The 13,089-nt window shown below is 35.0% G+C and overlaps 1 protein-coding gene across 1 annotated transcript in view; it reads left to right on the top strand.

Moving 5' to 3' along the window:
• The first annotated feature begins 9,821 nt into the window (after nt 1-9,821).
• LOC129227963 (uncharacterized) overlaps nt 9,822-13,089 on the top strand; it is a 147,642-nt gene continuing 144,374 nt past the window's right edge. Inside the window, exons 1-2 of the mRNA XM_054862588.1 lie at nt 9,822-9,825; nt 10,484-10,678. Coding sequence (XP_054718563.1) covers nt 9,822-9,825; nt 10,484-10,678 — 199 coding nt within the window. The remainder of the gene's footprint in view (nt 9,826-10,483; nt 10,679-13,089) is intronic.

The following is a 13,089-nucleotide window of genomic DNA, read 5'->3' as shown; positions in this document are numbered from 1 at the left end:
AAAACTGAAAATTTCGTGGATTAATCTTCGAAATCTAGCGTAAGCAAAGGCATTTGATCATATTGTAGCTCTTAGAGCTTTCGAACATTTTTTAAAATTGTTTAAAATATGTTGACAACTGCTTATTGTTCCGTTTACCTTATTACACATTTAATGTCTTGCTATTTATATCCTGCAAAACTGTTGCCTAAAACTATCTATCAGTACTATCTTGAACAACAACAACAACATTAAAAATAAAAACGTTTAAATCAGCTGACAATTGAATAACTAATTCCGGAAAAAAAAACGCTTTGACGTGAGCAGATTTGCCAAATGTCAATTTCTTCACAATGAAGTAACTACGTAGAAAAAACAAACAGAGAAGCAAAAGCAAAAAAAAAAAGCGCCTGAAAAGAAATGTTTCACTGTTTGACTCATGACTTTCACATCGTGTTTTGGTTAAGGTACAGTCATAGAAAAAAAAAACGAAACACTCGATCGTATTCAAAGACTATTGATACTAGAGACACGTGTAAGGTGTCATTGTTTCAGGAATAAAAAGTTCTACATAATTATGGTAAAAAATTGTTGTTAAGGGGTCGTCTTCATATTGAAACGAGCATCAACTTCAAATTTTTTAATGAGAACCCCCTTTTTTTATCACATATTTGTAATCAGCATCTTTTTTTAACTTTGTATACAAAGTTTTGTTTAATTCGATCCAGCCGTTACTTCAGAATCGAGTTTTGAAAAATTCCTCTCGTAATGTTAAAACGTATTTTGATATTTTTACTCATAACACAAAAACTAGATTAGGCACGGCAAAGATTGTTTTTTTGTATCAAAATATGTATTGACCCAATAATAAAAACATCATTTATAACGCCCAAAATGTAACTTTAGTTTTTTTATGAATTATTTTAATATTTTTTGAAAAAAATATGATCTGAAACCATATTAAATTTTAACAGAAAAACAATCTAGAAGAGCTTTGAGGAGGGAATCCAAAATTTGAGCTCAAAATATTCAGTAGTTTTTGCGCTATGCTTAAAAATTCCTTTTTTCCAACTTTAGGGGAACGTATACTTTTTTAAAACAGAAATTATGAAAGTTGGTTTCTTCGTAAAAAAAGAAAAAAATTGTTCAACAAACTAAGCAAACCAATTATAACGTGGTTTTTCTACATTAGAGTTACGCCTATGAATTTTTTAAATGCATAAATTTATTCGCTGTCTCTGCAAAAGAACAACACAATATTGCAACCGTCAGTTTTTTGTAGATATCGTTCAGACGTCAATGTGTAAATAATGCGAAACACTACTTCATTGTCTAATAAAATAATATTTTATAGAACTTTTTAAATCAAAAGCTATAATTTAAATACTTCTGTTTTTTTATTTTTTTTTATTTTTATTTTTATTTTTTATTTTTTCTGCGTTTAGCCATTGCCTTTTGTAAAACAATAACTCAAATAATATATATATATACTAGCTGACCCAGCCACGCGTTGCTGTGGCAAAAAAGTTGGATTAAAATAAAATTTTACTCATTATTTTGATAGAATCAAATAAATATTTTTAATAGAGTTTAAAATAGTATAGCCGATTTTAAAACATATGAGATTGATAATGGGCGTGATTCAATGTACAAACGATTCATAAATGTTCCTGGAAAATTATGGGCAGCTGATGTGGCCAATTTTTGCCAGGAACATGTCATGCCAAAACCCGGAAAGTTTTCCGATAAAAGTTAATAACCTTCCTGAAATTATCTCGGAAACCTCTTTAAAAATTCGAAGATCTTCCCGTTTGAAGTTAGTCGTGTTTCTGGAACTGTAGTGTAAACTTAGGAAGGAATAAAAAAAAAAAGCTTAGAACCTTTCTGATTTATTAAGGAACTTCTATAAGCAGTAATGCAAACATAGCCAAAGCTTAGCCAGAACTGCAAGCAAGTATAGAAAATTTTTACTCAGTAACGTTTCGGATTTTTTTTTTTTTTTTACAGTGCAGGCTGAAGAAAGTACTTATTGAATTCAGTAAGTACTAACTAAATTTTCTATGGAAAGAGCACTATACTTACGCTTAGTAAAATTTGTAAGTATGACTTTGGCCAAAAAAAAAAAAGCAAAAATAACTTGAAAGTGATAGTAAATATCGAAACTGATTGTAAAATAACCGAATGTAGAAGCTAAGCGTAAACCACCATACGCTTTTAGATTCTACACAACATTTTATACAACTGTATAGACTTGTTCAGCATCAATGGGGAGCTTTTTTTTCCAGCCGTCAGTAATGGCCCATTACTCGCAATAATTGTAGCTAAGACAGCGTCATTGCTCTGTTGTTATACGTTGAAAATCAGTGTTAACTAAGTCGGGGGCCCAACTGTCAAATGACGGCATATCATAATAACTAAGTGGAAAAATTTGAAATTGAAACGCAAACACCTTCAGTTAAAACTAAAACTTCATATTTATCTCTGGTGTAAAATCTGGATTTAAATATTTGTGTGTTTGGTAAACTTTATGAAATACGTCTTCAAACGTTAAATGTTATATAGTTTCTCTTTAAAAAATGATGATTGTGTTGGAAAGAATGTCGTCAAAATTGTTTTAAACAGTTGACGAATACTGTTTCTCCTTACGTCAAACCTGCATTAGAAAGTCTCAACTCCCAATGACTTTGTGCGACCAATAAATACAATTTGTGACATGCATAGGGATATGTATTTGACAGTCGACAATTGACGATCCACAAATACTCCTGTCTGTTCGAAAATGTTTACCGAAACCAAAACTGCTACAAAACCAGCGCGATTACAGAGGCAATTATGATTTTAAAAAAATTAAATTTATCTGGAAATAGACTCTCAATCAGTTCACTTTTCGTCTCAACGGCAGTGTAGAAAATGTCTGTCTATTTGTTGTACTGTATATTTTGATACAGTTCCATTTCACCGTTTCCAATACCCAGCAATTGCTTAGAAAATACTTCAGGGATTAGATTATTTTGCGTTTATACTCGCATGTTCATGGCCAATCGCATTATCTCGACATTACGCTATAAAAACGATTGTTTTAAACATGCGTTGATTTCATCGGAATAACTGGTAATGTCTGCCGGAAGTCCCCAGACAGTATTCAGACAATTTCGCCTAAAAGTTTATCGTTGCTGTTCAAATCTTGCACAATCTTATGATGTGCTTCGAATGAATGCTTTTACTCATGAGCCATAGTACACTTATCCGAAATTTTAATTTCACCCCTCTCTTGCAACACTACATCCATTCCACTTTTTTTTTTTTTTTCTTAAATGTTACACATTGCGTTTTGTTTGTTATGAATATCTAATAGGCAACTTTAAAGCTGAATGTGCTGTTCGTCTACCATCTAAAAGAAGTAGCAGCAATGCCTGACGATGCAAATGTCACTGCAATTTTCTGTTGCGAACGTATCTTTGCAAGAATTAATGATATTAAAAGTTTCTTGTGGAATAAAATAAAGAAAATAATTGTTTTCCGCTTAAATTCATTAAACTTCCTGAAATTAACCTTTAATATTTTTGAAGAATTTAGTAGTCTTCTTAGTTAAAGGAAGTTATGATTCTAGCACCTTCAGAGAAGTCTAACGCAGGTTTAATATAATAGCCTGGAACCTTCCCGCTTTTCTAAGAAAGCTCTCAAAGCATTAATGCACACATTCCCAACGCGAAGACAGATCTCAAGCAAGTATCTCGAATGCAACTCTTGCAAAGCTTCGCGATCCAGATGTCTTTTCGCACACATTGGGCGTTTAGTCAATCTGGACGAACCGTAAACGCTTGGAAAACGATACACCTATTTAATACGTTTAGTTAATCTTGATACTGGTGGAGAAAAATATTTTTCACAACGGTGTGAAATCTGCAATTTGTAGCAATTCAAGGAAACGTTTTGAAAAATATTGTTGATTTTCTCAGGAAGTGAATAATAACCTGTAATATCCCGAAACGTTATATGGAAATTCTAAGCAACATTTCTGAGTTTTTTTATCATGGTGTTTTTAGCAGTAAGTCATACGATGTTAGAGTTATATCGATGAATTAACTTACACCGCCATCTATTAAGAATTTTTAGAACTAAACAATTAATTCACACTATTATTGCATAATTAATATGAAATTTGCAATAAAAAATTATAAAAACTATCCTATCTTTTAAGTTGGACCAAATTACAGATACGTATGAAATTTGATAAAAATCGGTTCAGTAGTTTCGGAGTTTACCCCGAACAAACATCGTGACACGAGATTTTTATATATATAGATATATATGTATATATATATATATATATATTAATTTGAATTTTTGGCATCTTGAATTCAAATAATGTTTTTCGCAATCACGAGCCGTGTATGTGTATGTATGCGCGTGTGATTGTGTAAGCGCGTGTGTGTACGTGTTGTGTATGCAGTGCTGTGTGTGTACGCGCGTGTGCGTGTAGGCGTTCGTGTATGTGTGTGTACGCGTGGGTGCGTGTAGATGTTCGTGTATGTGTGTGTACACGCGTGTGCGTGTAGGCGTTCGTATGTGTGTGTACGCGCGTAATTGTAGGCTTTCATGTGTGTGTGTGTGTACGCGCGTGTGCGTGTAGGCATTCGTATGTGTGAGTACGCGCGTGTGTGTAGGCGTTCGTGTGTGTGTGTATGTAGGCATGAGTGTTTGTGTCTGTGCAGGCATGAGTGTGTGTATGTGTGTGTGTAGGAGTGCGTGTATGTTTGTGTGCAGGAGTGCGTGTATGTGTGTGTGTAGGAGGGCGTGTATGAGTGTGTGTAGGAGCGCGTGTATGTGTGTGTGTGTAGGATATTGACGTGACCTGGAGACGGTTTTCGCCAGAGGAGCAGCATCGTGAGGCGGCCGGCCGACGATGGTGCTGCGGAGGGTGCTGGTGGGAAAATAAAATGATATCACATTAAAACAGTCAAATGAAAGCAATAAGCAATCGTGATTGCTCAAAAAAATTAACATGCACAACTTTTTCACAGAAACATACAACAAAACCCCAGTGTCTTGCTTGTCATGTTGCAATTGAGTGTAGAATTAGTGGCTCTTCCCGGTGATAATTTGCTAAAAGGAAAAATTATTGCCTTGTCTAATTCGGGAAAAAGTACTCGAAAAATAGCCGACAGTGTGAAGTTTCTCCTTTAACAGTATCCAAATGGGTCAAAAAGTAATAATTGCTCTTGGATAAGTTTACTGGTTTTTAGGAATTATTATTTTTTGTATAGAGTTTGAATAATTTTCAATGTGTTAGGATCTAGGAGAGGAAATCTCAATCGCATTAGTGGGCCGCGTGCTTTGAGCTGTATTCAGCACAAAAGTAGCAGTTGTGGCTAATTGTGAACTTTTTTTTTTTTTTTTTTGACTTCGTCAAAGATTTAACAAAACATTAATTTGCGTGTTAGATTAAGTTGTGTTTTTGTCTATTCTTAATTACAATTTAAATACTATTTTTCTATTTACTTTCTCGGTCATTGGCGTGCATTTCACATTAAAATAATTCTCGCAAGACAATGATAAAATTTCAAAATATTTTCTTCTCTTTTGAACATCATGGAAAAATATCGTCAAAGAAAGAAAGTGAAAAAAAATATTGTTATCAACTAATGGGTGCCTATTTTATTAAATGCATCTTTTTCAGAATCCAATATCTGGATATTCGGCTCCAACTTTGTGACACTGGAACTAATTCTACTTCCTGTTCTTATTCTTTGAACACACAACGGGTCACATGAACCAACGTCGCGGGCTGAATGCGGCCCGCGTCTTCACTGCGAATTGGTTTTCCCATTCCATGGCTGCTGTGTGTCCTAATATTGAACACAACAGCCCTGAACTAGATTTAACCGAACAATGCAGCAGGTGTCATGTCATTGAAGCCGAGAGTGCCTAAAAACTGGTGGATGAAGAAAATTTATCTCACCAGTGAGATGCCGTAAACATACAGCAGATAAATTTACTTTGCCTACCAGTTTATTCGCACTCTCAGCTTCAATAAGATGCATCCCACACGCATCCCACACGCTTAGTTCCGATTCCAGTCTGCGAAATATGCAGCGAGGACGAAATCGTAGCCTCTGGATAGTTCAACCCGCCTGTCGGGTATGCTGCCTATAGTATTGCTATAGGTGCGCCAGCCTGATGCTGTAGACAATGCTAGTGTGCAAGTATATAGTGCGCGAAACAATATCAAATAAAGCTAAGTTTTGATTGTAATGTTACAAAATCGGAGAAATGGCAAGAAGTCAGATTTCGGTTCATCTTGGTTAAAATTAAAATGACTTTTTTTTTCTTTTAATTACGGGTTGAACCATCTCGAATCTCGTTGCTAGAAACAGCATTGGGAAATTACTTTCCTAAATTGCTTTTAAGAGATGTTACATGTTTAACTAAAACCGCCGATTGTGTTATGTCTTTTTAATAATACCACGCGTTATGATCATTCGCATAAATTAGGATTTGAAACAAATTCTCTTTTTTTGATTACAAAAAAGCCTCTAGAACAATTACTGTGTTTGTCCACCGGGTTAATTCAAATAACCAAATTTTTCCCAAATAAAGTTCGAGTATAAAGGGTTTGCTCATTAACGGGTATTTATATTCTCCAGTTTCTGCTATATTTTTTAGATTGATACTTCGTTCATTTTATGTATTTAGAGCAAATTTTCACGGAATAAATGGACCTTGCTTCGCTCGAGTCTCCAATCTATTTAATGCTGCGTCTTCCCACGTTGTGCGGTATATTTTTTACATTTTTGTGTGCGATGGCTCAAACTTCTGCCGATGTTCTGCGAAATTAAAAACGCGCAATTCCATTTTACAATCAAAGACTTTTTATTCATTCAAAAATAAACCTGTAACATAGGTGCAACATTTATCAAACATATTCACATCATGTTTCTAGGTATAAGGTTGAATATTTACATTTCTATGAGGCTTGAATGATTATATGAGCAATCCAATAGGTTTATATTAGGAAAAGTCAAAAAGTTCCATTACTTTTAATTTGTCATTATTCGGTTTACTAAAGAACGATCTATACGATGGACCAGCCAAACCTCATCCGTCTTTCTTAGGTTAATGCAGATAGACAAAAATCAGTAAATATTTTTATTATTTTTTTTTTCAAAAAAAAAAAGACCGTAAATCGCTTTTTGCCGCAACATAATCGGCTAAAAAGTATCGGATTACGGAAGAACTTCAAAAAAACATGAGTTGAGCTGGATAATCTCGATATTTTCATTGTTCACCTTCCGTTACTTGATAAACCGTGACCTTGAAAGAAGCGTTTTCAATGTGGTGATGGTCCCTAAAACGTTTTTCGTTAATAACTCCTGTTCTACTGCACGGAATGCAGTGAAATTTCGTATCCTGGCTGTATTTTGCGGTCTAAACATAATTATGTAGCAAAAATTAGGGGTTCCCATTTGAAAATCAAGAGTTGGTGCTCATTTTGTTTTGTATATGGTCCCTTATCAAAATTTTACCTACGTAGTTTTAAAGAAGACTTTAAACTAAGTCGGATGACATCTTTCTTTCCTTTCTAGCATGAAAAATGGCCGAATAATTAAAAGTGTTTCGTTTTTTTTTTTCTATGACTGTACCTTTCTTTGGCGTTATTGCATGAAGCGGATGTAGTTCTAGACTCGTTTTTATTTTTAATCTAACGAAAAACTTGACACTGAAAAGAAGGGCTTTTAGATTATTTATCTTGTACGCGTGAGGATACTCAAATGTCGAATCTTTTAATAGGTTTTGATACGATTAAAATTTTAAGCCTTCATGAAACGCTTTTATTTTCCCATGATCCTAATCTAACGTTACTTAATATTTCTGGTTGTTCCGGCAAATGATTGATAAATACCTTCCCTGTTCATTTTCGGTACGGTTCATGCTGTAGCAGATGTCAACAACATATTAATTACTGAGCAATCCAAGTGCAGATATAAGAAAGTTAGTGCACGAACAGACAAATTAAAGTCATGAACACTTCTAAACTATGTTCGAAAGTTGAAATGTGATCAAATGCCTTCGTATATATATAAATCAAAATAAATGAAACACAATTGTATTCAAAAACGCACACAACACGGGGGGGGGGGGCAGGAATCGCTATAGGAAGCAATAAAGGGGCCATTTTTCTCACATAGGGTACCATCTTTCACCTCCGGTGCACGTTGGGTGAAGGGAGCCAGTTTTTCACCCTTGCTAAGGGTGCAATTTCGGCTCTGTCGGGTGCCGCTGGTGAACAAGAGTTTCACCCCTGAAAGGTACCAAATGCAAACTGTAGTTTTAACAGTGTATGTATAGTACCTATTTTTAAATTTTATCATAAATGCAAGAATATTGTCAGTTATGGTGAAATTGTATAAGTTACAAATTGCATTTTAAAGATCAAATTTTATAAAAATCGATGAAACTTTCATAAAAGCAAGCTCGTTTTTTTTTAACGCTCAGGACATCCCTTACTATTTTCAAATAAGAAAATTAAACACGTTAACCAGAATTTCATTTGCTTACGTCAGAACCTCTTATTTCCAATTGAGTCATCGTGAAAAAGTTACGTGGACACTACATCAAACCAAGCATTGTTGCAGAAATCGAAAGGAAAATTATGATAACTATATAGTCAGTAGCATTCCTAACAGTGGAACACTCGGGAAGATAATTACTAATGTCAAAAAAAATAACAATAAAAAATACTTTTCATGTTGTATATAAACGTGTCGCTCACACAATTTTCCAAACTAATTCCCTTTAATTTGTGAGCAGTAACGAAGTTAGCTAAGAGTTAGTCGTGTAACTTAAAGCCCTAGATCGTAGCTTAAGTAGCGACACGTCCGCCATCTTGGGGCTAAATGATGCTTTCTTCCTATACCTGTCATGCAGAGGTAGCGTGTTTTGCTTCTTGATTGTGGTTTCTTATCAACTCCATGTTAATCCACAATCGAGAAGCACCACAATCAAGAAGCAAAACACGCCACTTCATTTTATAGTAGACATAGGGAGAAGGGTCGTGGTAGCCCGATCGGTAGAGTGTCGGATTCGGGGCCGGAGGGTCCTCAGTTCGAACCTCGATGGTCGAAGATCCACCGTCGTCATTAAAGGGGACTGGGCGACGTTAGATATGCTCATGGTCTCAATGTCCTCCAAGTGAAACGATACCTCTGGGGGTGCTAGCACCAGGTAGTTATTAGCTCCTGGACTAGTTCTAAATTCTCATTAACTGTTCGATCCGGTGATGGTGCTGCCATCTATCGGTAGATAAAATAAAGGAGGCAAGGCACTTAGTATGCAGTCCTCGACATAAATACAGTTGTAGTCAGTTGTGACTCGGAATCGGAACTGTTCGATCCGGTGATGGTGCTGCCATCTATCGGTATAAAAAATAATGGAGGCAAGGCACTTAGTATGCAGTCCTCGACATAAATACAGTTGTAGTCAGTTGTGACTCGGAATCGGAATTATTTACATAGGGAGAAAGCTGCATTTAGTCACGAGATGGCTGACGTGTCGCTACTTTAAAAGGTAGACGAGCACCCTAAATATTTTTTTCTTCAATATTCACTGTAATTTTATCAAACTTTATACGATTATTGAACATGACATAAATAATACATTTTGTCTGCTTTGTTGAAAAAAAAAAATTCGATAGATTTTTTTTAATGCCATATTTTTAGCAAAAAACTAACATTTCCTTAACACTTCTAGTGCCTTCATTTTTTCATAATTTTAAAAACTTTTTGATACCAGAGAGTGATATGACCCTCCAACTAGAATATAATTAACTAAAAAAAGGTTTTATGGGTGAATGTTTGAAAAATTCCCCCGAAAAACGCGCTTTTATCCCCAAAGTTTAATTGCTCATTATTTCAAAAGCACATTATTGCATGTACATTAACTTTTCGAGGTTTATATCACAGTAATTTGTTCAGTTACCATGTTTGAAAAGTTTCAAATCTTTAAAGTTAATACTTTTTCCGCTAGAGCTGTTGGTGTAAATAAAAATTTGAAAATGTGGTTATGAGAAAATCAAGAAAGAAAAAGTGAATATCAGTTATAAGCAGTGCATTTGAGTTTAATAAATTTCTTCTAGTTTTCTCAATAACTCGTCGATTTAAAAAACAATTGCGGATTTAGAAATAAGAACACTAGGGCTGTCTAAATTTCTCAAAATCTCAAGATCTATTTTTTTCCCCCCGAAACTTAGGGAATTCGCCCACTTTAAGCTACGATCTAGGGCTTTAACTGTACGATCTAGGGCTTAAGTAAAACTTACTCACCCATGGAAATGACACTTCGCATAAATAAACACTTCGTGCTAAATTATATCAAAAGCTATAAAATAGGCTGCTAAGCAACAGAATAGGCACTTACGTTGGAAAACATTGAGAACATCTGATGTATAAACAAAGTAAAATTACTTTTGTTATTTATTTGCTCATTTATATCTTGTTTCTTTCAGATGTTCTTGCCGTGGAAGATGGAGAATGCATCTATCTAAATGGTGCTGAATATTTTCACTATTCGCCAGGTGGTTACGATCCTGGTAGTCACTTGATGAGCGATGCCGACTGCAAAGCCAAATGCGGATCTTATTTCTTACCATATTCTGGAATCCTGAGGCAAAAATTATGCCTTTGTGCAAAAGACAAAAGAGGTAAGTTTTAAGTGATTACCAATTGTTTAATCGTTGTTTCAGGTACTGTACATACTTTGGAACCTGGGCATTGCAAAAAACAAATCACAAACGTTTCTGGAAAATTATGCACGGTAAAAAAATTCAGAAACGTTACTGCGTATTTCCGTGTAACATTTCAGGATTTCAATGGGTTTTATCCGCTTACTGGAAGCATCAAGTAACATTGTCAAAAAGTTTCCTGAATGGCTACAAGTTGCAGGACTGCAGATTTCTCTCTGTTGTAAAAAAAATTATAGCTCCCAGTTTAAAGATTAACTGAGAGTATTTTTAACGTATATCGACTTGGTTCAATTACGGCTCGTCCTGACTGATTATGCTCTCAAAGGAAGCGATAAGTCTCTGGCCTACTTAACTTTGCAAGCATTGCAATCATTACTTGAAATTCTGATTTAGCTTTAGCCATTGATTGTAATACCGCTAATGTAGCTGTTATATTATCCCTACCTAAGATTACTTTTAAGTTCTAGAGACACGACTGGTTTTAAACCGGAAGAGTTCTGGATTTCTCGGGATAATTTCAAGAAGGTTACTGACTTTTAACGGAAAACAATCCTGGGTTTTGCGAGATATGTTACTGGCTGAAACTGGACACAACAGCTGTCTATTGTTTTCCAGGAACGTTTCTGAATCGTTTTTACAGTGTGGTCGTAGTGCGTCTAATTTCTGCCAGTAACAAATCTGTTGAAACACAGAAAAGTTCCCAGATAAAAGTCAGTAACCTTCCTCTAATCAACGTGGATTCTTCCAGAAGAAGCCAGAGTATACGACTGTTTCGTTTCCGGAATAACTGATAGCTTGGCAGCTTCCTGATTTACCAGGAGAGCTCATATGACATTTTCGCAAATATGGCAGAAGGAAAAACAATATTGCTTACAAATAACCATGCAACTTATTTGGAACGATTAGGAGCTGCATCTGTCAGGATAATTTTGCCCCAACTATAGTTATATCTAGTTTTTTGTACTTAAAACACAAGTATCCTAGAAAGTACGAACAATTCTATAAAACTATATAATCAAGTATTAAAATATCAAAAACTGGGAAGTGTAAATGAAGTGCCATACACTGTTAAAGTCCTTGAAAGTAGTTGAAAAGTGCTTCGATTTTGTTTCTTATCTAGTGTATGAACCATTAATTGTTCCAATGACCCTGGAGGCTATTTTCTCATTACCTATTTTCTAAATCTCTGCACCATTTCTTTTAAAGCATTTTATGCATTTTTTATGTTTGATCATTTTACATTTAGTTCATTTGTTATGTTTGTGGTGTCTGTCGGTGAGTTGGGGAGATGATCAAAAACTTACTTTACTAAAACCCGATGTGAGCAAGTGACGATGCGCAAACTTTTCTCCTCTCTCACTGTGCTTCTGTGTCCATTAATGTCAGTGAATTGCCAAACCAGGAGCAATTTTTATTTTGATTGATCTTAATTTGTAAAAGAAAGCACAACTTTTGAAATTTTTTGTTGGTCTAATTTTACTTGATATTCTTGCTGCCCTAATTCGCAGCTTCAATAAACTATAGGGTGCGCTGCAGCCACTGTCTAATGGCGGATGGAAAGGGTAAAACAAACGAATGCCGTAACTTATAACTTGCTTTGACGCTTAGTAAATGACATTAATTTTTCAACGTGTTTGTGGGAAGCTTTCTTTTCTATTCTTCTGAAATTACATTACACCATAAACTGTCTGAAGCCTGTAATTTACCCCCAATGAAAACACGTAGAGTGGAATGTTTTACTTTTTTGGTAGTGTTGATTATCACCGCAAGGTAGCGATAATCGCGCTCTGGAGGTGCAAATTACTTAAAATGCAGAATTTAAAAATATGCATTTTTTTAAAAATATCCCCAGGGACCCCCTGAATCTGGGCGGTGATTCATACTCCACTTAAAGAGGATCACTGAATTACAATTCTTATACCCATTAACTTCCAAGATCAATCCTGAAAATAAAAAATAAAAATTAAAAAAAAAAAAAGCTAGAACATTAAAAAGACGAGAAAAGACATGGGCATTGCAAGAAAAACACATAATGAAAAAAAGACTTATTTGGCATTCGACAAAGTAGTATTTGTCTTTGGGTGTTTTTTGCTACAAAAAACACCCCATACCTGAAATACAGCTCATCAGAAAAAGTTTTAACCCTCTGCGCCTTTTTAGATTCCGGGTAACACTGTTTATTTTGTATCTACCAGTTTGGACAGTAATCTATGTTTGTAAATAAATGAATATTGGCTAATTGCGATCTATTAATTGCGTAAAACATTTTACCCTTCCTGTTCGTAGGTGTGAACAAATGTTTCATGCCTGCAGTTAAGTAATATTCTCGCAGTAATATGTGTTACAAGACTAGTATGGACGGATAGGGT

This window comes from Uloborus diversus, chromosome 8 (assembly GCF_026930045.1).
Source record: "Uloborus diversus isolate 005 chromosome 8, Udiv.v.3.1, whole genome shotgun sequence".
Classification (NCBI taxonomy): domain Eukaryota; kingdom Metazoa; phylum Arthropoda; class Arachnida; order Araneae; family Uloboridae; genus Uloborus; species Uloborus diversus.
Note: the sequence above shows the minus strand (reverse complement) of the source record. Positions and strands in the feature narration are given on the sequence as shown.